We start from the raw sequence: 26,427 nt of genomic DNA on the forward strand, positions 1-26,427 counted from the left end.
GCTACTAACTTCTGATGTAAACTGGGGAAAACCACTTTGTCTCTTGGCCTCAATTTTCTCATCTTTATTTTATTTTATTTTATTTATTTATTTTTTCCTTTTTTCTAGGGCCACTTCCTGCAGCATATGGAGGTTCCCAGGCTCGGGGGTCTAATCAGAGCTGTAGCCACCAGCTTACGTCAGAGCCACAGCAATGTGGGATCCGAGCAGCATCTGCAACCTACACCACAGCTCACAGCAACGCTGGATGCTTAACCCACTGAGCAAGGCCAGGGATCTAACCCGCAGCCTCATGGTTCCTAGTCAGATTCGTTAACCACTGTGCCACGACGGGAACTCCTCTCATCTTTAAATTCTGGACACTACCTGGATGCGTTCAAGTTCCTTCTCTACTTGGATTATTCTGGGAGTCTGATAAGCAAGCCAAAATCTCTTCGTTGATAAGTGACACTAATCTGGGGAAAAAATCATTCTTCCTTTTTGGAATCTCCTATACTGAGCTATAGCTGAGGTGGCAGTTATGCCTACAGAGGTGGAAAAATGACCTCCTCCTGTATTCTTACCTGGGATCTTTAATATCAATTCTTAGCTGTGTCGCCTGCTCTGTGAACATTTATAAACATAATGAAGTTTCACCGCATTCCTCTGTTTATTCACTGAGTATTCTCATAGCCGGACCTGGGGTTTGGCACATGTTAATTGTTTTATAAGCCCACAGAAAATTCACTGATAAGTGCTGTCATGAATATCATTATACAGGTGTCTAAGTGCCAATACCAGTAAGAAAACAGGAATTTTCTGCTATGATCTTTGTAATAGGTCTTTTAAGATATGACAAAATTCCCCAATTATATCATTTTTTTTCTTGGCCTTTTCTCTTCTGCCCTAGGAGGCCCAGACTCAAGACATGTTAGAATTCCCTCCTCCTCCAAAGACCATCTGCAAAAGGGCAGCAGGATGGAATTTTTCCATCTATATGTTCAGCCTGTTTTGGAAAGAAAACACCGCAGCCCTGTGCTTAACTCACATTTTTCATCTAGAGTTGCTTCTTTCTCAAACAGAAAACCACTCCCTGAGGGGATTAACAATACCATTCATTTTCTTCATTGCACAGCTTCAAGTTGAAATGGAAGTGGAGCAAAATCTATGTTCTAACAACATTTTAGGACTCAAAATAAATTCCGGAACCTGAGATTGGAATAGACGAGGGAACATATTTGATATTCTCTTTCTTTCCTCTTTCCTTTAAGGGCACAATTAGTTGCATAGTACTAGAGGCAAAACATCCTTTTCAATTGTTTTCAGTATCTCGCTGACTTGAGTACAGCCATACACCAAAAGTCTCCTTCACAAAAGACAATGTTGGCGGAAGTTTTCTCCCCCTGTTCTCTCTCTTCCACAGAATAGAAGGGATATTAGCCATACAATTCCTGCCTCGCCTTAGCCCCACTCTGGCTGTTCTAATTTGGAACGAGTTATCACGAGTTGCAAGAAACCTATTCTAGAACCTAGGAGTATGTCCAAGGATGTCAACTGGTGTATCCCAAAAATCTGGAAGAGGACAGATGAAGAGGAGGAACAGCCATGACTGGGATGGGGCCAGCCTTCCACCCACCTCCAGGGACCCCCAACCAGACCCCACCCTGTGCTCTCCTTACACTAAGCCTTCACAGTATTGCTAATGGTGTGAGGAGGGAGGCTGAGGAGGCAGAGGATGTGTGAAAGACTTGGAGTCAGATGAGCTGAGGGTTGTATGTCTACAGGTCAAGTGGAATCTGCCTCCTGCGTGTTGCCTGCCAGCCCCGCCCACCTCCCTGGAGTTGGACCCAGTTCCTCCATCCCCACCTCCCCCTATGCATTACTGCAAACCACAATTCAGGAATGATGTAAGCACCTCCCACACTCTTATCACATCTGTTATACACCTTTGATCTTTCAGGAAAACCCAGGTCCTCACGTCCCTTGCCCCAAAGATAACTCCTGCCAGACACTGCAACTTGATCTTAGATGACAGCCATTCCTGAGGGATTCCAATAGTCTCGCTTTCTTTCTTTCCTTTTCTTTCTTTCTTTGTTTTTTTCTTTTTTGCTTTTTTTTTTTTGCTTTTCAAGGTCACACCCACGACATATAGAAGTTCCCATCCCAGGTGAGGGGTTGAATTGGAGCTGCAGCTGCCAGCCTCCATCACAGCCACAGCAACGCAGGATCTGAGCCACATCTGTGACCTACACCACAGCTTATGGCAACACCAGATACTTAACCCACTGAGTGAGGCCAGGGATCGAACCCCTGTCCTCATGGATACCAGTCAGAGTCACTGCAGCTGAGCTACAACAGGAAATCCCAGCCTTGATTTCTTGAGCCTTGTTTGTAATCTAAGATCTCCCCTCTGGAGAATCTGTCTTCTTTTATTCCCTGCTATGTTCTTGCTGGAATCACATCCTAAAGCCATGGAAGCTCTTTATCCAAGCTTCACATCACAAAATAGGTGGAGTATTTACTGAGTGGCTCAGAAGCTTATAGAAAAACTCTATGCATCTTGTTATGCTATGTTAGTAGGTTTCAGCCATTCCAGAGTGAGAGTTTTTGAAAATCAGGTAAAAATGCTACTAAATTTGTCTAAGATTTTTATTACTGAGAATTTTATACACTGTTAAAATGTCATATAAATACAGAAGCATAATATATATTCTCAGTTGTACAAGGCCTCAGAATATTTGCCAAATAAAGACCCACCTTGAAACTTTCTTAAATCAAGGACTCAGATAAGGAGTTCCCATTGTGGTGCAGCAGAAATGAATCTGACTAGTATCCATGAGGACACGGGCCTGATCCCTGGCCTTACACTGTGGATTGGGAATTTGGCATTGCTGTGGCTGTGGCTGTGGCTGGCAGCTGTAGCTCCTATTCAGCCTCTAGCCTGGGAACTTCCGTATGCCATAATTGAGGCCCTAAAAAGCAAAAAAAAAAAAGGACTCAAATAAGATAAACACAGAAGGATGCAGCAAGAAATAGAAAGAAGAAATATGAAAGAAGAAATAAAACACCTTGACACCTTGAGTCAGTGTATCATTGCTACTAAAAAAAAAGCCACCAAAAACTATGGAAAAGAAAGAGAGAAATTATAACCATAACCTACCAGAAGTAAAAATCTGGAATTGGATGATATCAATAAGATTAAAGACAATGGAAGGGGCTAAATGAGCTTGTCTTACTGGTAGAAGACATAGATACTGATAAAGGTGTATAAAAATGAGCATGAGCCCAAAGCTACAGGCAATATAGTAACAAAGGAGGATGAATAAATTCTAAACTAACAAAGTAAAACCATATCTCTTGGATGGAAAGAAGAGATAAGAAATTATAGTCATGGAGAATGTAAAATCATATGGCAGAATTAACATCATATAATAAGATAATATCATAGGAAAAGTCTCTCATAGCAAAATGAAAAATCAAGATGGGAGAAAATATATGCTCAGTAAGAGATGCACACAAATAAGAAGACATATAAAAGCTGATAATAAAAGGAAGAAAGATTTAACTGTCCAATATGCGCCAAAATAAAACCAGAAGAGCAGCATTATGATCTTTAAAATGGAATTCAATAAAAATATTTTATAAGGGACAAAAATTAATTACATACTGGTAAAAATCACTGAACAGGAAGACCATTATAAACATACATTCCTAATAATACAGTCCCCACGTTTTAAGATTTCACAACAGTTGACCTGTAATACTTTGAGAGCAAAGTGTCATCTTATACATCATTTGAAAATAAGCTCGAGTTAAGTAAGTGTTTCATTGCCCAATGGGAGTATTTTTAAACCTGAGAGAAGGTTTAATCCCACTTTGCTGTCTTTCTCCCACGAAGGCGATTTCTGTTGCAGTCACAGGACATACGGAACGTATGTCTTAGAAAGGCAAACGGGTATCATTATTTGAAGGCGGTTCATGAAGTGTCTGAGCTGTACTTTAACCAGTCACACGTGGGTAGATGTCAACACATTTAGCAATCTGAAACCACTATATGGTCCTATTTTAGTAAAAGGAGTAAAAGAGTGGTCACATGCAGCAAGATGAAGCAACAGAGGAAAATTTTGCCCTGCAGTTTCAAAGTAAGAGACTCCTTAACTACATAAACGCCCCATATCATACATGACCTCCATTGCGTGGAATAAGTAAAAGGGTAACGCAGTGAGGCCGACAACTAGGTTGAACTACGTGAAAAGGATAAAATCGATGTTGTACTAGGTGGAGAGCAATTGAATAATGCAGTTTCATATGGATGAACCTCATATAAAAGATTTGAGAAAAGGAACAGTGTTAAAAGAAGATAAGCAACTATGTTCAAAGGTAAATACAATACATACATATACCTATTTACATGTATATGCTGAAGCGAGCACAAAAGACATGTATCTTAAAGGCTTGATTTGCAAAGACAAATGCCTCTTTTGGGGATTTCATTCTATTTCTGAGCCCACAGCATCCTCCTTCCCCAGACCATACCTGCAGCTAGGAAGGGCATCCTAACACCGAGTTCTTTGACCCTCTTACCACACCAAGGCCCACAATGGGTGACAACTGATAAGAGGTGCCTAAGGGCAGTTCCTTTGTCTCCAGGGTGGATAACCTTGCAAGCGGTGCTCAGAGCCCTCTCCCCCAAAGCTGGCCTAAGACGACCCTTGCTCTGCTCCTTGCCCTTCCCAATCAGCATGCACACCCTTCCTTACATTTTTCTGAAGAGCCACAGCCTCAGCAAATCAGAAACTCCTGAACCCCTGTATCAGGCTGTGCTCTGAAGACACCATGCCACTGAGATGGGGAAGGTGGCATCTGAGTGCTATGAAACACAGGGAGCTCATCTCTTCTTAGTGCCTCCATCGCAACAAGCTGCAAACTGATGGCATTTTATCTTCTCTCTGCCTATGAAACACAGGCAGGGCCAACCAGGACTAAGAGGCCAGCATGTTATTTTACAAGAGCTTTAAAACTCATCTTTCTCCAAGCATACTTTTGCTCAGTAAAAATGCCATCCAGCCTTTCTCTTACTACACATCTCTTTCGGAATTTTTTTTTTTTTTTTTTGTATTTTTAGTGCTGCAGCCATGGCCTGTGGAAGTTCCCAGGTAAGGGGTCAAATTGCAGCTGCAGCTGCAGGCCTATGCCACAGCCACAGCAATGCCAGATCTCAGCTGCCTCTGCAACCTATGCTACAGCTTGCAGCAACACCAGATGCATAACCCACTGAGCAAGGTGAAGGATCAAGCCTGCATTCCCATGGATACTAGTTGGGTTCCTAACCCACTAAGCCAGAACAGGAACTCCTGGATTAGCACATTCTTCATTTTTAAAGTGATTAATTAAAGATGTTACAATGAAACCTTTTCGTTAGATGACACACATGCGCTCAGGCACAGGTACATAAGAAACGGATTGTTCTCTGTTTCCTGGAAGAAACATACAAGTCAATCGCTTATGATCGTATTAAGTACATTTTTAAATGATAACTGGCAATTACATAACCCAAAACACGCCTGGTTTCAAACGCCAGCTTGTCATTAAGGCGTTGAGAGTGTGGAGAGGTTCTTTTTGCCCTCTAGTGGAGAACCTAACAAAATATGATTAATACTTTCTTTTTCAGAACCACATCTATTTAAAATACCTGCTCATTGGCATTCATTTTTTTTTTAATGTGAAAAGTCCATTTAATTTGCATTTAGCCATTTTAAACAGCATGTTCTTTCTGAACATATTATACCCATTCATCCATTTTGAAAACAGTTTGGCAAACAGGGCTTATGTTTTAGTTCCCTGAAAAATCTCAAAACATTAAAAACCAATTTTGCGTTTACAGAGCTTTTTCTCCGATTCCACCCACCTCAAAGCGTTTCTCTTTCATAGCATCTTAAGAGTTACCCAATTCCCATTAACTCCAAAAGTTGTTAGAAAAGTTTCAGCACTGAGAGCAAAGCAGTTTATCTCCATGATGATAGAAAATAAATTACCTTGGTTTATTCACACAGAAGGATTTCTAATTATGCAGACAGAAGACAAACAGACATTATTAATGAGGAGGAGAAAAGGAGGTTTTGCTTCCAAAATTCAAGATGATTTTTTTCAGTAAATGTGGCCACCTCAGCACACGTTTGTCATCGTATTAGAGAAATAGGGGCTCTCTTAGCCACAAACCTTTGGACCTGTGGCTGCCAAGAGAAAGTTGGAGCCTGAGGGGTGAAATGGGGAAAAAGCATGTGGTTTGTGATAAACCCAGGTTCTGACAACCACTCACACCAGACCCGTGGGTGCATCACTCAGCACCTTCAGTTTCTGAGTCTTCTTCAGTTTCCTCATCTGGAGACTGAAGGAAGTCAGACGGCCTCGGCGATCACTTACTTCCTGTTCTGAGGTTTCCGTCCTGTCATTGGACCAGATGTAAATGGTCAAATGATTGATTTGATAGGATCCCAGGCTAGAGGCATCCAAGAAGGCAGCAATGCAGCTTCATTAACAGATTTTTTTTTTTGGGGGGGGAGTTTCTTAAGGAAAATTTGTCAAGTACCAGCTTTTAAGCTAGTTCTTTGGAATCCCACATACATTATTTATACTTTCTTAGCCTCAGTTTCTTCAGATGTAAAATAAAGGGGATAAAACCTACTTGATGATTGCTTTGAAACGTAAATAAAATATTGGCCATATCTAAATATCAATTCCTTTCCTACCAAATCTCAGGGACCCCCCCCCCCCCGTCTCACTCCCTGCTTTCTTCTCATACGTTCAGATGTGCCATGACTCTCGGAGGGCAGGGCAGAACTGGCAGCAGTCTTATTTCTTGTTAACTTCAAGCCATAGTTTCCGATTCCAGTGGTTTCTTCATTACTCTGACCTGCTTTCATTTTTTCAAGCTCACCCTGTTCCTCTTCTTTCCTAACTGGAACCCTTTTCCCCACGCTGCTCCCTCTGATGGGATGCTCAGCCCAGCATCCTTTGCTTCCTTTCAAACCTCGGCTGAGACATCATTTTCTCATTAAGTCCTTCCTGGTTCATTGGACTAGATTAGGACCTCTGTTCTATGTACTCTGTCCTAACTACTCATCTTCTGCCCAGCAGTTATCACAGTTACCATGTATAATGATTTTTTTTTTTTGCTTATTTGTTTAATTTCTGTTTTTCCTGAATAGAATAAATACCTGGCAAAGGCTCTTGCTTTCCAGTGCATGACCAGCATAGGCATAGTACTTTGCAAATAAAGACTACTCAATACATCTGTGAAATGGATAAATAACCATGCTTTGTCAGCTTCCAGACTCCAGGGTTCCTAGACTTTGTGTTGGAATTAAGAAGTTGCAACATCTATGCTCTTTGTTATTGGTGGGGTATTAGGCTAACTAATGGACAAAGATTTTGTAACCTTGAACCAAATCACTTAATTTAATGCCCATTTTCTCCATCTGAAGCTATGCCCAGCTGTAAACTGCTTATCTCAAAGAGATGTTGCTTTATTCTTGAAATACATTTGTAAAAGATGTTCCACCTCTTTAGATCTACATATTTACAGCTTATTTTAGAAAAGCAAAATTTTATTTCAAAGCCGCCTCAGCCTTTGAACCAGTTGGTGAAAGATAGAATTACTTTAGATTTTCCCTTCTCCAGCTAAGTCATAATCTGCTTTAATTTCCATTGATTGATTTCTGTTAAAATATCAAAAGAAACCTCAGAAAAGAAATCTCATTTCAGAGGAGCTACTAAAAAGTTTAACCCATGTTGGAAATATGCCTTGAATCTTAATATTTTAATTCACTTATTGAATTTCTATAGATTCACAGTCAATTCTCTGAGTAGCTATGCAATGATTATGCCAGCTAAGATACTCCCAATAATGGTAAAAATAAAAACTTTATGAATGAAGTAAATTTGCAAATTAAGGACCTGAAGGTAACCAAGCGGGGAAGAAGCAATGAATGAGAAAAGTCAGTATTTATAGGCTGAAATATTCAAAAGGTTTAAAGAAAGGATGGTCATGATTTAGGAAGCGGCCTAAAGGCAGTATATGGAGAGACCTGTTCCTCTGACCCATCCTGGGTATGAAAGTTTCTTTGCTTTTTTCTGTCTTCCAGCCTCATTCAAAGTCCATGCACCAACCCCCCTAATACAAATACTCCGTGATGTGAAAACAAAAGTCAGTAGGACCTGACTCCCCCAAAGAGTTGACTGTCTATTATGACTGTGTTTTTTCCCTTCCTATTTCTGAAACTGTGTATTTCTCATTCATAATACATGTTCTAGGTAGCTTCTTTGCTATTCTAACAGATGTCTCACCCTTGGCTTCTTATAAAGGGAGTGATCCTTTACGTAGAAAAGACAAATAGTGGGATGGAATGGGGCTGAAAAAAAAGAGTTCATCACTTTTTCATCATAGGCAAGTTATATTTCCTTTTTATTCTTAATCTACAATCTCAAAAGCAGCTACTTGGAAAAGAGCCTAATAAAAATGGATCAGCAAATAGTCTGTTGACATATCATAACGATAAAATACATTTCAAGCAAAATGCTTCATCTTTCTTAGCAAATATAATTCTAATATAAAGGATTGTTATATTTTAAAATCTCTTTTTATGAAAAAAAGCCCTTTAATTTCTTAAAAAGTAAATCACAGGAAAGTACATGTTGGCAGCTCTGGTATTTTTTCAAAGGAGAAATGACTTTTAATAATTGAAGCAGTGCACTGGGAAAAAAATATGTTCCTTCTGATTCAGTAAGTCCAGGAATACTGGATGTATAAATACTCAGGCCAACTGTAAATGTTACAAGCACACGGGAACAATTTTGATTAAGAACTCAACCTTACATTTTATAACTTATTCTAATTTCAAAAAACTCTGTGACCTGAGTTAATATAATTTAGCAGTTGTGTTTCCTTTTACTTACTAGGAGTTTTCTGAGAAAAAAATCAATTATAATCAAACACTTATAAAGATGTCAGTATAAAAAGTTTTTCTTTGTAAAACTGCTTTTCATAATAAAGTTCATTTTCTTGATAAATCATTACAGAATTTATAAAGCAAAAGGGGAAAATTTTGCTATCAAAGAGGAAGCACCGATTTTTCAATGGGGTAAAAACCTTAAGATCACTCAGTTCAGTGGAAGTTCTGAGTTTAGAAGTTTCAAATGAGTTCCATTAATCTGCGTTTTTCTAAAATCTCCAGGTAATTCTGATGTAATCAGTCCAGTTTATACCTTAGAGTAAGAGTTTGGAACTAAACCCAATATCCTACTATTACAGATGAGAAAGAAGAAACCGACAGAAAAAGAGTGAAGCTAAATTACACAATAGCATTTATATAAATTAAATTATAAACACACAAAATAATAATACAACTTTTGAATGAAAATATACTAACCAAAGAAAGAAAGAAAAAACCTTCAGTATAGTTGCTTATAGGAAGAAGGAAAAAAAAGTGAAAAATCAGAATGAAGGGAATACATATGTGATAAATTTGTAATCACTAATGGAATTAACAGATCACAATTAAAGGAAAAGGACATTTTTTTTAATTTTTTTTTTTTTTTAGGGTCACACCCGTGGCATATGGAGGTTCCCGGGCTAGGGGTCGAATGCGAACTGTAGCTGCCAGCGTACACCACAGCTCACAGCAACTGCACCAGATCCACTGAGCAAGGCCAGGGATCAAACCTGCATCTTCATGGATGCTAGTCAGGTTCATTAACCACTGAGCCAAGACATGAACTCTGGAAAAAGGCAATTTTAGATGAGAGTTATATCCCACTAGTTATAGCAATGTATTGTTTCTTTACTTCAGCTCCAAAGTTCTACAAATAATAGTGGGCTGGAGAATATATACAACTATAAAACTGGGTACTTAAGGTAGAATGTGAAAGTTTTACTTGCATGTATCAGTTCATCCTGGTAACAGTGCTATGATGGAGATTCTATTTTTATTGTTATTTTATAGGTAAGGAAACTAAAGCAAGTGTTTGAATTACTTTTCCAAATATAGGCATAAAACAATTTATTCAACAAAACGGTTAGCAACTGATATCTTATAATAAACAGGGTCAACAGACAAACTTTAAGCTGTGTTTCACTATATAATACCCATTGATCAAATCAAGACATTTCTGATAATGAGAAGTCTCAGTAAAAATAATTGAAATCATATTTTAAAGGTATTTACCTTTATTGACTAAAATGGTTTGTTACATTAACAGACTTATAAAATATTTCTTTTCAAGATTTTTTTTTTTTATGGTGCACCTGCAACATATGGAAGTTCCCAGGCTAGGGGTCAAATCAGACCTGCAGCTGCAGGCCTATGCCACAGTGACAGCATCGCTGGATCCGAGCCTCAGCTGTGACCTACACCACAGCTCACAGCAACATGGAATCCTTAACTCACTGAGCAAGGTCTGGGATTGAACCTGCATCATCATGGATCCTAGTCAGGTTCATTATTGCTGAGCCACAATAGGAACTCCCTAAGAATTTTTTTTTTTTTTTTTTTTGCTTTTTAGGGCCACACCCTTCACATATGGAATTTTCCAGACTAGGAGTCAAATCAGAGCTACAATTGCTGGGCTACACCACAGCCACAGCAATGCCAGATCCAAGCTGGATCTGTGACCTACACCACAGCTCACAGCAACGTGGGATCCCTGACGCACTGAGCGATGTCAGGGATCGAACCTGAGTCCTCATGATACTAGTTGGATTTGTTTCTGCTCCATGACAACAGGAACTTCAAGAAAATTTTTAAAAAAATAAAATTCATTCAAGGAGTTCCTGCTACGGCAAAGTGGGTCAAGAATCCAACTGTAGCAGCTTGGGACCCTTCAGAGGCAAGGGGTCAATCCCTGGAGCAGGGTGTTAAGGAATCCGTCATTGCCATAGCTGTGGCATAGGTTGCAGCTGTGGCTCAGATTCAATCCCTGGCCCAGGATTGCCCACAAAATTTTTTTAAAAAATTTAAATTTAAAAAATTAATTAAACAATTAAATAATAAAATTATTTCAAAAAATAGAAAAACATACCGGTATACCATTAAAAAAAAAAAAAAGTCTGGGAAATACCAAGACACATGGTTATCCTACACAGGAGTATATGGTTTCCTCTCTCTGGGAGAGACCTCAAAGTCTTGCCCTGATGTCTGCATGGGGAGTGGGAGTGGGAGCGGGAGTGGTCAGGGCTGGGAAGGGTTCTGGCAGGACAAATAGTGGTGGGAGATGAATAACTAACTCTCTCCTACTCTGAAGGGAAAACTAGAGTGGAAGGAATTTTTCAAAAGGCTACGCCAGAGATAGGCACTGAAATATTCAAGTTGAAAGTGCCAGAGGGGAGCTGGAACCAGCTCTTGCATAGAGAATACACTAGAGAATTTAATGGCAGGGGAACCCATGGGAGACCATGTATGTAAGAAAACCAGCCATACTTATTCCTCCACGGACAGAAGTGGTAGGAATGGAGTAGGATAGTTACACAGGTAGTTGTAGAGGTCTCAGTAAGGGGCCATAAGATAGAGAGGGAAACCTGGGGAACTTTGAGAGATCACTCTAAGTTAATAATTGCTCAAGGAGTCATCAGAACGAGGCAGGCTTGCTTGACGAGGGGAGGCACAAGAATTGCCTCAGGTCATTGGGTGGGGGATGGAGTGAGGCCTGCATTCAGGTTCAGACCAAGGGCGAGAGTTTAAGGACCACCCTTCTGCTGATTTGAATAAGCACCACGACAGTCCTAGTTTGACCTTATAGCATCAAATGCTCTCTTACCAGATACCAGGGAGGAGCTACTACTGGAAGAAAGAGGAAGAGGCTGTCTTTTGCCACTCCCCACCCCCTTGGATTATAAAGCTGTAGCCCACCTAATCCTCGGGGCTGTCTTCCTTGCCTGCCCACTTGCATCTCTAATAAATATATAAATCTACATATTGCCTAACACTTTGTCTCGCCCTGAATTCTTTCTGCACTGAGGGTCAGATGACCTGAACTTCTGTAAGTCCAGACACCGGGTGAGTGACTCTCATTTAAAAACTGTGGGTTCAAGTCCCAATCTGGGTTCAGGCTGGGTTCGAGTCCCAGCACACGGATTCACGTCCCAATCTGGGTTCTGGCTAGATTCAGGCCATTAGTGCTGTCAGTTTCAGAAGCAGACCAGAAAGAAAATGGTAAGTGGTCACAAACTCGGCTCAAGGATTTTTATAAAACTCAAGGTGAAATAAAATGGTACCATCACAAACTCAGCCCCCTAAATAACATGATTTTTAGAAACGAAAGCGATCATCAGAATGGCTGTGAATTTTCTCCTGGGGCTTCCAAGCTGTCTGTCTATAAAGATCTTAGTCTTCCTTGTAAAACCTCTCCAGCTTTCACGGTAAATAGAGTGGAAATAATTTCCTTCCAGAGTAGGAAACACCAGTCTCTCTTGCCAGCAGATCAGCAAAGCCATCTGACAGTGAAGGCTTATTTCTGTCTCCTTCCCGTTCTAATCATCATCATCGGCTGGCATGTTTTCTTGTTTGCTGCTGGTGCAAAACGGCACAGCAAAGACTCAACAGAAACAGGGATCAGAAATAACATCCTGTCTATGTCGCTTATGGTTGTGCTAAATAAAAGGTCGAAAATATAGTTGGAATAAGAGAAGAAGGAACAATGCACAAAGCTGAGTGCTTCAGCTGGAATGTGAAAGTGGGCCAGAAGAGTTGGAATTTGGGGGTGACTTAAAAAGACAGGAGTATCAGAGATTGTGAGACAGGAAGACAGAATAAATGAGGCAGAGGCAAAAGAAAAGCATAGACTTTGGTTTAGGAGTGCAATCAACTTTCCAACGATACGCATTATACGCAAATAGGTTTTCTCACCTGAGGGCCAAGAAAGCAGCTGAGACTCCAAGGTGATATATGAATGGGGCCTGGGAGGAGAAGTCTTTCTAAACGAACTGAATTCTCAAAAATAGAAGGGGGACAGCACTAGACCTTAACCTCAACCTATAAGGATGTGTAGTGCATGGTCTTTAGGAGCTTGGAGGATAAACGTTTTTTAAATGTATCATGAGATGGAGGAAAAATTGGCAAAATGACTCTGGAGCAGACACAGTTTTAAGATAGTAACCCCACACAACCATAGATTCCTTCACACCCTTTATTGTTTCAGCAGTTATGGGTAGCCCAAAGCATAATACATCAAAAATAGCAGAAAATTCTCTTGAGTTTTGATAGCCAACATTTTGGTGGGCAGGATCGTGGACTTCACATTTAGATCAGAAACATGAAATCTGTGGATATGTATTTTATAAATCAAGAGCTTACCTATGTCATCACAGGCCTTGACATTTCCATACCAGCCTCTCACCTGCAGAATGCCTGTCTCTGCTGCTCTTTGCCTGAGGACTCTTTTGGGGTGTGGGGGGTGCCGGGGCAGGGAGTAATGCTCCCCTCCCCCAAATGCAGCCCTCACAGAAGGGCCAGCAGGGACCCTTCCCCAACCTCAGACTGCCTGAGTTGTCTACACTGTATTGGCTCCCAGAATTCCTCAGGAAACTCAAGCTCTGGTTTGAGCTGGGAACTTGCTGGATGGGAATTTGCTGGATGAAACCTCCTTTATTACACCCTTGTCTCAGTCTCCACTCCCTTAACTGGTGTTTCCTGGAAACACCTCCCAGATTAACTACTCATTTATGAATACACTTCTCAGGGAAACCCAAACCAAGATGCAATGGATCCTCATTATTCGCAGTAGTCTGTCTCACAAAGTCACTGCAAACATGGAATTAGCAAATCCTGAACCATTGCCCTGAGATGAGATAAGGATTGGGTTCCTGAGAGCCACTAATTACACTTGCATCAACCTATCAAACATAACCTAGTTTCATGTGTGTTTCTGTCTAAAGTCTTCTGATTTAATATATAGTATTGATTCATGAACACAGAACTCACAGCCAATAGCACTATATCATGCCCAAGGAAGCTTACCTGACTTGCACATTTTCTCCAGAAGACACAACAACATGGCCTTCTTGCATTTAGAACACAAGGCAGTACTTCAGTGTTATGCTTAGGGGCCATTTAAAATAGTAAAACCATTGACAAAAAGCACAATTGTTCAAAACTTGTGGTACCAGAGTTCCCGTCATGGCTCAGCAATTAATGAACCTGACTAGCATCCATGAGAATGCCGGTTCAATCCCTGGCCTCGCTCAGTGGGTTAAGGATCCAGCATTGCTGTGAGCTGTGATGTAGGTCTCAGAGGCAGCTCAGATCATGCATTGCTATGGTTGTGGTATAGGCCAGTGGCTACAGCTCTGATTTGATCCCTAGCCTGTGAACCTCCATATACTGCAGGTATGGCCCTGAAGAGACAAAAAGACCAAAAAACAAAAAAAAAGTGGTACCACATAGTCCACAAATAGGCTGTTACTTATAACATTATAACTAGAAAACGTGAGCTATGAAAAAAGAAAAAAGCAAAACAGGCCAATCATGTTTTCCACTGTCCATCACATATCCACAAATGACCACAAAAGTGCAACAACTATTGATGTAGGATTACAAATAAATTTTAGTGAGTAGGTAAATTCTCAAATACAGACTCTTGTGGAGTTCCTGGTGGCAAAGGGGGCAGGAACAGAAGAGTAGAAAAGAATATGAAGAACCTGTAAGCTGATGGTTCTGATATAGCCTGAGTTTATCTGCTCTCAGCATGTAGGTAACAGTGTTTTCCCATGAATGCTAATTGGCAGCTGACTACAGCCAATTAGGCCATGCCATGCAGGTGAAGAAAGAAGGATACTGTGATGTATTATAGGATTGATGGTCATGTACCAGACAGGACTGAGGACTCCCCAGTGGATTCTAGTGTCCACATATAGCAGAGGAAGATCAGATCCTGCCTCCATGTAAACTTATAGGTGAAGGTGCTCCATAAGCTCACTAGAAATTGGATGCGGCCCTCAAAATAAGGAGATCCTCAATTGAATGAAATTGTACTGAATGTACTCCTAGATTCATAAATTGACTCAGATTTAGTTTCTGTTAAAACAGAAATAATCTGAAATAGTCAAGCATCTTGTGCTCCTAGTGAATAAACTGGGTCATTTTAGGATTTGTCCATCATGAACGCTTAATTATTGCTATATTTATAATGGGAAAAATACCATATTAAACATGTCATGCCCTAGATGGACACGAAATAGACACTAAAATAATCACAACAAATAAAGACATGATAATCTTTAATATGCACAAGCTACCTTTGCACAAGCAAGGGTTACAGAAATTGAAAGGAGAAAAATATTACTTTGGGTGTTGATGCATGGGGAAATTTCACAGAGGAGGTGGGAGCATTTGACAGAGGTCATAAAGTATGAGCATGGTTTGCATAAGTAAGGTGAAAAGCAGGAAGGTATTTTATATGGAGAGGATGCATGAGCAAGTTGAACAGTAAGAAATTCCCAAGGCACGCCTGGAGGGAAATAAGTAGATAAGTTTAAGTAAATTGGAATAATGATGAAGAATAATAAGAGGTAATGACATGACAGGCATAACAAAAGAAGAATCCATTCAACTTGGTGAATGACTAGCTATGAGGACAAGGCAGGAAAAGCATAACAGATGAATCAAATTTCATGTCTGGGGTCTCAGCATCATGGGATTAATGATGGAAGCAGGAAAGCCAGAACAGAAATAGCTTGAGGTGACATGAATAAGTCTGAGGTGGCAGCATGATGTCCTAGGGGAACTGACAAGCAAGCAGTTGAAGGCATAAAAGTGGATCTCAGAGCAGAAGCAGAATTGGAAATGTGGATGTGAGGATTATCAGTACAACTAAGATCATCCCAGAAGCCTGTGAGGGGATGAATATCTGAAGGGAGGCAATTAGAAGACATAGAAGAAGAAGCAGTGTCTGCCAAAAAACAAAAAAGGAACACTCAGGGAGCAGGGATGTGTATATTATCCCACGAGAAGGGCGAGGATAGAGATTCAAGAATGATCAACTGTGTCATTTGTTATAAGGGATAAAAGTAATAGAGGATTGAAGAAATCCAGCTGAGTTTGCCGACAGGCAGTTTACCCTTGAGAGAGAAATTTTAGTAGAGTGGTTGAGGTGAAAGACAAAATGCTTTTGAAAATGAGTTAAAGAGTGAGTTTATAGAGAGGGGATGGAATAATTGCTACTGATCACTTGCAGAGAAAGTCTTGAAATTACTAGGTTTGCAGTATCATCCAGGAAAAGGCTGGGAAGTATTCATTTGAGTTTGTGTTCTGAAGTTTCCACATACCAAGAGGAGGGGTCCAATAGCAAAAGAACCAATGAAGGTGTAAGAGAGCGATGAGGATGACAATTCAGGAAAGTTATTAATAATAAGTTCTAATTCTTACATGGTTCTTGTTATGATCCAGAATTGTTCTAAGTGCTTTATGCATACTAGTAGGTCTTAAGCTCATACTTTTCTAATAAGATTGGTACTATTATTGTCCTCACATTACAGATGCAGGATTCAGAGGCTATATGACTTACCCAATATCACCATCTGAAAGGAAAAGGATCAAGAAATGAACTCAGATGGATTGACTAAAGACACCATTCGTTTATCCACTGGGCTATGTTAGTTATAAGGGTGAAGAAGGACGTGAGAGCAATGATTCCCTTCATGAGATGAGGGAAAGAGAGGAGATACTGGTTTAACCAAGATAAAGGAAAGTCCCTGAGCATCATCATCTGTGATAGGACAGCAGATGATAAGAGTTCTGTCTTGAAAGTAAGAGACGAGAGTAGGAATTAGTGTAAGAATTTAGGACAAGAGGGGAGCATACACTACAGATACAACAGAAGAATAAAACCTGTGAAACATTTTCTGTAGCCCCAGTTGATTTGGAGCAAAAAGATAATTATGTAAGGTCAAGTTCAATGTGGATCTCCATGGGAAGTGTCCCAAGTTTTTTTGTTTGTTTGTTTTTGCTTTTTTATAGGGCTGCACCTGCAACATATGGAAGTTCCCAGGCTAGGGGTTGAATTGGAGTTAGAGCTGCTGGCCTACACCACAGCCATAGCAATGCAGGATCAGAGCCACGTCCGTGAACTACACTACAGCTCACAACAATGCTGGATCCCCAACCCAGTGAGCAAGGCTAGGGATCAAACCCACATCCTCATGGATACTAGTCAGATTCATTTCCACTGCACCACAATGGGAATTCTGTGTCCAAAGGTTTGAGTTTGGAGAAGAGCCCAGCAGGTAAAGCTGTAAGGATAAAGCTGTTAGGATATTGGAGAGAAGTTAATCTAAATGACAGATTATGCTTCCCAATTCCAGACAAGAAACTATTTCAAGTTAAAAAAAAAAAGTCAATAACTTAGTATGCTATTGGCCAAATATTTACAAGGTTTGTAAACATAGATATCAAATTGAGTAACTCACACATTTTAACAAGAGCAATTAAAATACAAGACTAAGTAACTGAACCTTCCTTTAAAAATGTCATCTAACTACATTTTTATTCCTGCCATCATTATTATTATTTCAGATGTGACTGTTTCTTTGGTAGGTGTCAATAAATAACAGATGCTGAAAACCAAAATCTATTGTGAAGTTTCTGTGGACTGAAAAGAGTTTTCCAGCCTCAAATGGCTTTTATATATTATTCTTCACAGCCTAACTGAGCAAAGGCTAACATATGAAGAAATCCTGACTCTATCTTTGTTGAATGTCTCCAGAAAACACCAAAATGTCAAAAGAAGAGCTATTTAACGTAATTGATAACTACAGAGTACAATTATAATCCCATCATAAATGACAATTTTTAAGAAAATGGCTATGTTATCATTAGAATTATGAACTCCAACAGCTAAATGGATTTCATAGATGTTGGCTAGTATGAAAAGAGGGAGAATTTCAAATAATATAAAAACATTTTAAAATGGCATATTCTCTCCAAAATACTTTTTTCTAGACCAAGAGTGAGAAGCAACCAAAGGTTATAAAAATATCATCCTGAACTTTGCCTAAAAACATCAGATTTGCAGAAAATGATATTTTAAAAATTTATTTCACTGTTGATCATTCAGTCATGATAAATGCTATTAAATATAAAAAGTGATTTTTTTCTCACGTAATTGCGTTCACTTTTTAGATGAGTGTTTATGTTTAGACTGAGTTTATGAAAACTTTTAAAAAATGTCTTAGGGCCCAAGGAATATTGTTCAACTACATTCTGGAATATATGACCTTGATGGATTTCTAAGTATGGAGGTGTATTTGCTTAAATATGGAGAATTTGTAAAACAAATGCATCAAAACAAGATTTTGAATTTAAAAAAAGTTGTAATTGTAGGTTGATTTTGACTAGCTAATTCTTTTAGAAAAGTCTCAAGGTCAGATCCTTTTCTAGCCAGGATGTCTTTATGATAATGCTCAGAAGTGCAAAGGATGCTTAGACATAAGCCTCATGTGCTATTGACTGTTTGCTTCTAAAAGAATCTTTATGATTACATTCCAAAGCCAACTATAAATATTTTTGCTTTTTAAAAAATACATACATATATTTTTATCGTTATTTGTTACATATCCCATCGCTATATATCATGAGGCAGATAGATACCTTTTAAAAGAAAATGTTAATGTCATGTTATAGATACCTGTAGAAATTCGAAGTATTTCTTTGCCCACTGACTGCAATTATAAATGCCTCTTGTAATTTTAAGAATATTTTTAAGAACATTGAACTAAGACTAGAAGACAAATTAAAAATGGCATCTTGTAAGGTTTTGAAAAGTTTCTTGGGATTTCCACCTTGGGATTAGAAGGTGAAACAATGAGCAATGGAAATGACTTTTTTTTTTTTTTTTTTTGCTTTTTAGGGCTGCACCTGCAGCATCTCAGGTTCCCAGGCTAGGGGTGAAATTGGAGCTACAGCAACCAGCAACGCAGGATCTGAGCCGCATCTGCAACCTACACCACAGCTCAAGGCAATACTGGATCCTTAACCCACTGAGCAAGGCCAAGGATCAAACCAAATCCTCATGGATATTAGTCAAGTTCATAACCCACTAAGCCACAATGGGAACTCCAGGAAATGACTTTGAAAGGAAAAACAAACATTTAATATTTTCCCAAGGTTAATTATTATCTTTTTGTAAGGACATGTATCTTAACACAAATATATAATATTCTTAATATATGTAAATATTCTTCATCTATGTTTCCTCTGCCTTTAAGTAAGTTAAGCATGAAGAGGGTTCAGAGCACGGGGCGTTCTCACCTTATTAAATGCGTTGTGACTAAACAGGGTGTGAGAATTCTGTTCATCACTCAGGGAGAAGGAAGACAAGTGACCGAAGGGTCCTGGGGTAAGACAGTCAGCATGTGGGAGGGCCTGTGGATGCAGCAGGGACTTAGCGGGAGGATGGAGTCTACTCTTATATAAAGGATGGAGAGAAACAGGCTTGGGAGGGGCTGGCACATCCTGGGAAGAAGAAAGGCAGAAAGAGGATTTAGTGGGCAAAGGTCAAGCTCACTTGGAATTAAGTCTAAATATTACAGACGTTGTGTCAGAATATTTTGCTGGCAGAAAGGAAACCTCTCCTTTTACTCTGGATCTTTACAAGAATCTGCTTTCAAAATGCACCGTTTGTCTCTCCCAATAATTCCTGTCGGTGGCCCACTTCCAGCCTCCTCTACAGAACTAAAGGAGCATCCACCGTGTCTCCAGATGGGATGTTTGTTTAAGGAAGAAGAGGGCTCATCCCAAAGCAGGGAGGAGGGGATTAGAAAAGTCTTCACTGAAGAGGTGGTGACAGTGGAAATTAATTTAAAGGTGCTGTGATTTGGTCTGGAAGAAACTGAGAGAGAAAGGGGAGGGCATTGAAGAGGAGGTTTAATTCATGGTGCAGTGAGTTTCCAGGCTGGGCAAGGGATCAGGAGAGGTGAGCCGAGAAAGAATGAATGAAGGCATCCATTCTAGGCCATGTGTGACTTTGGAGAGAAACTGGAGAGCAAACAGACAAGGTCAACTGCAAAGGGGAGAAGTAATGGGGTCTTAAGTAGAGAGGATGTTTCCACTGCCTGTAAAGGGGATGCATGCAGCAGTCTTTGAAGAAATTGGAGCCACTAGATGAGGCTGTGAATTATATGAACAGAACAAGGAAACTACAAAAGTGGCAAGTAGAGCCTACAAAGAAAACTTGCAAAAAGGGCCTGTACACGTATATATCATGAAAGACTAGGACTATTTTTTTTCAGATCTTTTTAAAGTGTCTCTTATATTCCTGAAATTTTTTTGAGTAAAATAAAAAATTGACAGTGATTGCTCTACAGTAAAACCCCTTAGGGCATACACTTTATAAAATGAAACCTGTTTTGTTCACCTTTGTGACCTCAGCACCAATCACAATGCTTAATACAATAGATGCTTAATGTAGTAATGATTGAATTTTCAAAGGAATACTGTGTTTTCTATGAGGTCAAGAATGCATTCTATCATTCAATTATTTTTCTGTTCCATTAGCAACGAATGCATATATTTGGCTTTGTGTAGAATGGAAATTTAGGATAAAATATTCACGTTGCTCAAAATGACATTCAGCTAAACAGGTAAATTCATCTTTTAAAACTACATAATTAATATTTTTTTCTTATAAGCTGAATTGATTTTGCCAAAACCATGCTTTTTTGTTGTTGTTGTTGTTTTGTTTTGCTTTTTTAGGGCTACTCCTATGGCATATGGAAATTCCCAGACTAGGGGTCGAATCAGAGCTACAGCTGCTGGCTTATACCACAGGTACAGCAACTCGAGATCCAAGCCACATCTGATCCTTATGAATAAGCGTCTGGTTTGTTACTGCTGAGTCAGGATGGGAACTCCCAAGACCATGTATTTTTAAGCCACTGACTGGTTTTCTAAAATTTATACTGAATGCGTCTGCTGTATCAGAAGATGTCCCTGCAATGAGTTCAAATTTAACTTTAAAAATTTACTTCAAAACACACTTTTTAGATCTCTGAGAAAATTTTAAGTAGGTCTTTAGAAAATTCTAGTGCTAGGGTTATTACATTCATAGAAATAAGGGTTTCAATCCTCTGTACCTTGAAAATGTGACTAAATATGTTTTATTTTTATTAGTGTCTTGTTTGTGCCTAGTATTTATTTTATTTATCAAGCTAATACAAATATACATTCTTATTTCATACACACACACTACAAGCATACACTTATTTAAAGTTAGCATCCTTGGAGTTCCTGTCATGGCTCAGTGGAAATGAATCTGACTAGTACCCATGAGGACGCAGGTTCTATCCCTGGCCTCGCTCAGTGGGTTAAGGATCTGGCATTGCCATGAGCTGTGGTGTAGATCGCAGATGCGGCTCAGATCCCGTGTGGCTGTGGCTGTGGCATAGGCCGGCAGCTACAGCTCCGATTCATCCTCTAGCCTGGGAACCTCCATATGCCATGGGTGCAGCCCTAAGAAGACAAAAAAAAAAAAAAAAAAAAAAAAAAAAAAGTTAGCATCCTATATACAGTATTCTGCATCTTATTTGTTCAAGGTTTTTTTTTCCCCATTTGGCAATAATTTTGGAACATTTCTATATGAGTATATGAAAGCTATGGATTCCCTGAGACACAGCACCAAGTTATTCCACTGATTATAATCATCATTTGGTGATTCTATTTGAATTTCCAGGTATATCACCTAAAATATCACATCACCTAGCAGTCATAAATTTACATCTTCTTTGTCAATTCTTATACTTTTCACTTCTTTCTTTTGTCCAATTCCATTGGCTAATGCCTCTAACTTATTACTATTAAGTAATACTTGTGTGAATGTGTAATTTTAATGGAAGGCTAGTATATTTGCCCACTAAAGATGACTTGTAGATTAAAATGTATTTTAATTTTGTATTACTTCCTAATCAACTATTCTCTTATTTTATCAAAAATTATTTTAGCATTACATTTCTTAATTGGTTTGGAAGATGATTAATAGGAGTGGTGAGCACGACGACTAGCTGTGTTAGGAAAAGGCAGCATTGTTATTGGTAGTTGACAGTGCCTAGGAAAAGAGGAACTGAATGGTCTCTGGTTTATAATCTGGCTTCAGCTTTTTTCGTTCCTTGATTTTTTTTTTAATGAATTTAGTTTTATTGAAGTATAGTTAACTTACAATGTTGTGTTAGTTCCAGGTGTACTGCAAAATGATTGTTATACATATTTTTTTTTCAGAATCTTTTTCCCTTATAGGTTGTTACAAAATATTGAGTATAGTTCCCTGTGGTAGGCTGTAGATCCTTGTTGGTTATCTACTTTATAATATGGTAATGTGTATAGGTTAATCCAAAAGTCCGAATTTATTCCTCCCTCACCTTTTTCCCCCTCTGGTAACCATACATTTGTCATAATTTGTTAAAAAATGTCTGTGGGTCTGTTTCTGTTTTGTATATAAGTTCATTTGTATCATTGGTTTTGGAAGGTTGAAGAACTCCTTGCCCGGATGTCAGGAGACAGCATTTTGTCATCCAGGGGAATCAGAGGGTTCCTCATAGGGAGCAATCTGGCAGGTTAAGGTACAGCTCATCTAGAGGAAACCGTCTGGGGAGGATGCGCCGGTCCATGCTCCACACTTCTAAGCTGGCTGTGGCCACCTCCATCTCTCATGAGTCAGTCAAACCTGAACACTTCTGTCAGGTCGGATGATGTCAGCTATTCCAGGCAGCTGGGCAGGGAGGGACAGGAGGCTTTTTTCAGCCCTTGGACGGCCAAAGCTAGCAAAGAATTTTGGACAGGATCACTTGAGCACTGTCTGTGGACAGTACTGTACAAACCTGAAAGGATCCTGTGTGGGGACAGCTTCAACGGCATGCCATGTGTGTCACTGGAGGCATATTTCCAGTCTGCCTGGTTGTCTCCTATGCGTTGTGTAAGTTGTTATTCTGTGATTTTTTTTACCATCATCCTAGGAATTTTCTTTGCCTTTCTTTTGTGTTTGATCTCCTATTCCCCGTCTCCCAGATTTTTCTTCTCCATGGATCCTCTCATATTCACTGGGCCTTAAAGGAGCTTCCTGGGAAAATGGAGTTTGGGAAGCAAATTGTTGACACTTTGCTTGTTGAAAACTTTGTTCTGCCTTTATATTTAATTTTTTGGACAGAATCTTTTAATTTTTTGGATTAAATCCAAAATTCTAAGTTGCAAAATAATTTCCTTTAGAATTTTGAAAGAAGTGCTACATTGTAGCAGTGTTACTATGCTATTACTATTTTATATACTTTTTTCAAAAACATATTTTTATGTATGATTTCTATGCTTTTCTGTCTTATAGTTATCTTTTGTCAATTCCTATAAATCCCTTTCTTTTACTTTTCTTATGCACAGAAGATTTTATTGCTCTTAAAATTTTCAAACTGAATATTTAATTGATTTATTTTTACTTTCTTATTCATTAAGCATACTTAGAGCTATACATTTTCTTCTAAGGGCTATTTTAACAATATTTGATGAGTTATAATAGATGAAAATTTCACAAATTTTTCCCAGTAGGAATTTCATTTTGAATTTCCTCTTTAATCAAATAATTTGTTGAAAAGCAAATTTTTCAATATGCAGATGGCAAGAAATTGGTTTTCTAACTTTGTTACAAATTTACAAAATTTTTTTTGTGCTTGGAGAAATTTCTCTGTATTATTTTTATCTTGGCAATTAATAAGTTTTTTATTGACATACAGTTGATTTATAATGTTATATAAAATTTAGGTGTATAATGTGGTGATTAACAATTTTTAAAGACTATACGCCATTCATAATTGTTATAAAATATTGCCTATATTTCCTGTGCTGTACAATACATCCTTAGAGCTTATTTATAGTAGTTTGTACCTCTTAACCGCTACTTCTATCTTGTCCCATCTTGTATTAATTTTATCTTGGCAAATACTAGGTTTGGGGGATTTTTGGCCTAATACAGGGTCAGTTTTTGTGAAGATTCCACATGTCTGCAAAAGAATAGCTTTGGTTTTGTTTCCTTGCAGGCTACAGAGTCCAACGACATATGTATTAATTCAATTTACTACAGAGGATCTATCTTTACCTACCTTCCTACATAATTTATCATAAATTGAAAAATAAGCTAATGTATTTTTGTTTGTTTGTTTTTTCTAGGGCTGCACCCTCAACATATGGAGGTTCCCAGGCTAGGGGTCTAATCGGAGCTGTAGCCGCCGGCCTGCGCCAGAGCCACAACAACGTGGGATCAGAGCCGCGTCTGCGACCTACACCACAGCTCGTGGCAACACCAGATCCTTAACCCACTGAGCGAGGCCAGGGATTGAAACCGAAACCTCGTGGTTCCTAGTCAGATTTGTTAACCACTGAGCCACAACGGGAACTCCATAAGTTAAAGTATCTTAATACCTATACTTTTTCACTTTTTCTCATCCCATCTCTTGCTTTTGCCTATGAGTGTTGATGTCATACTTTGATATTCATATATTCTAATGATTGGTTTTTCCCATGTAAATTTTATCCGTTTTCATATAGGGGGTCTTATTTGTCTTGTTAAAGGAAATTTTGGCCTGAATTAAACCTTTCCATTATGAAGATTACAACCTCTCCTTTCTTTGTGTTTATAGTGCTGTAATCGAGCTAGTGCCCTGTGGGGTTCCTAGGCACTCAAGCCTTCCTGTGTCCCCCATTGCTTGTTTTTAGGGAATAAGCCTCAGCCTCCATGACCTTACCTGAGTTGCAAAGAGCAGCTGCTAATCAGGGAAGGGAGGGACACGGAGACCAGGGAGGAGCCGTGCAGCCTTGGGGCAGGGTCCTAGCTTCTCCTCAAGGAACATAATGTCTTTGAGCCTTTCTATAGAACTAAAACCCCCAACAAATGGAAGAACTACCTGATGAAGCAGTTTTCATTCCTGGAAGAAGGAGGACCACCAGAACCATTCCTGGGGCCACTAAACACCAGCTTTGAAAGACAATGCAAGCTTGCCTCTACCCTGATCTTTATCTTCAGCCCTATTTTTCCACTCCTCAAACTATAAAACCACCTGCTAACCCCTTCCAAGGGAGGCTCAGTCTTTAAGGCATTAATCTGCTGTGGCCCCCTTTGCCTGGCAAAGCAATAAAGCTCTCTTTTTCTCCTTTACCCAAAACTCTGTCTCTGCATTTCAACTGGGCACCAGCAGACAGAAGACAAATTTAGGGAACAGAAGGCTTTGTCATCCTCAACTATTCTCAGCCACCTGGTTTAACAGTCTCAGCTTAAAGACTGATTTTATTTGCTATCCAATTTGGGAAGCTTTTCTTTTCCCTTTAAAACAAAAACAAAAACTTTTATTTATCTCCATAATAAAGGAATCTCTCCTGAACCATAAGTTTTTGCAAGAGGTTCACAAGAGGAAAGACTCATTATCCAGGGCTGTCTTTGAACCCCAAAGATACAGGCTTTGGGTGTGAGTCTGTCTAGCCTTTATTTTTCCTCAAATCATGAAGACTGTCAACATAGTTGACAACTTGTCTGTGAGTTGTGAGAGAGCCTCCAGCAAATACAACTTCCTGTGTGATTCACTGTATAGCCTCATATCCTCTACTTCCCAGAACAAAACTGATTCTTTTGGTGGATTATGGTATATCCTGCAAAACTTCAAGAACACAGGAAGTTATAAAGCAAATAATATCTCTGCTCAGTGGAGACAAATTACCAAAGAGGCAGTTAATAAATTCATTTAGCTTTGTTTGTTAAAAGAATTATAGAGGCCACAGAATTAGATATTGATAGAGACATCAGAAAAGTAATGCTCTACTCATACTGGATGTAATCATCATTCTAGAAAAAGCCCACTTTCTACTCAGCCATTAAGTCAAATTGTTTAACTGCAAAAGCTATTTCCATTGCAACACCAAAGGGCATTTGAAGGCATATGGCTCTCTTCATTAAAGCCCTCCTGTCTGAGGCTCTTCTGTTCTATCCTGGCTTTTTAAAGTTACCTCCTTTCCTGTGGTTTGGTAGCAAAGTGGGAAAATCCACTTTCCCTTTGCTTCCACCTTCCCCTCTACACACCACACACCATTATCTGTAACTTTAGGAACTCAGAGCACCACTGGGTGAACTTACTGGAGCCTTTAACTCCATCATCTCTCTCCCTTCTTTGGTAAAAATAACACATTTTTAAATGCACCACTTATTTTCAGCTTTTTTTTCCTGCCAGGAGTTTATAACAATCCAAAATCAGAATTACAGCATTTCTGCTACAGTTTTAATTTAAAACAACACTCTCTTCTTCAAGTCAATGTATTTCTTAAAGAGTGACTCCTTCAGCCAAAGATTTATCAACATTTTACAGATGTTATCACAGAAACTCCAAATTACTAAGATTCTAATCATCTACATTTCACCAAGATCAAGCCAAGATAAAGCAGG

The 26,427-nt window shown here is 39.1% G+C and overlaps 1 protein-coding gene across 50 annotated transcripts in view; it reads right to left on the reverse strand.

The window, feature by feature from the left end:
- Positions 1–26,427, reverse strand: part of MLIP (muscular LMNA interacting protein) — a 240,337-nt gene that overhangs the window by 18,563 nt on the left and 195,347 nt on the right. For 35 of the 50 annotated variants that reach the window (XM_021098546.2, XM_084966926.1, XM_021098542.2 and 32 more), the window contains one exon: positions 19,275–19,478. The exons of the other annotated variants lie outside the window; for them this stretch is intronic. In XM_021098546.2, the coding sequence (XP_020954205.2) occupies positions 19,275–19,478 (204 nt within the window). The remainder of the gene's footprint in view (positions 1–19,274; positions 19,479–26,427) is intronic. 50 annotated transcript variants of the gene reach the window in all.

This window comes from Sus scrofa, chromosome 7 (assembly GCF_054392235.1).
Source record: "Sus scrofa isolate SSC_HxYL_T2T_F1_AM1 chromosome 7, Sscrofa_HxYL_maternal_Yorkshire_Landrace_v2.0, whole genome shotgun sequence".
Lineage (NCBI taxonomy): Eukaryota > Metazoa > Chordata > Mammalia > Artiodactyla > Suidae > Sus > Sus scrofa.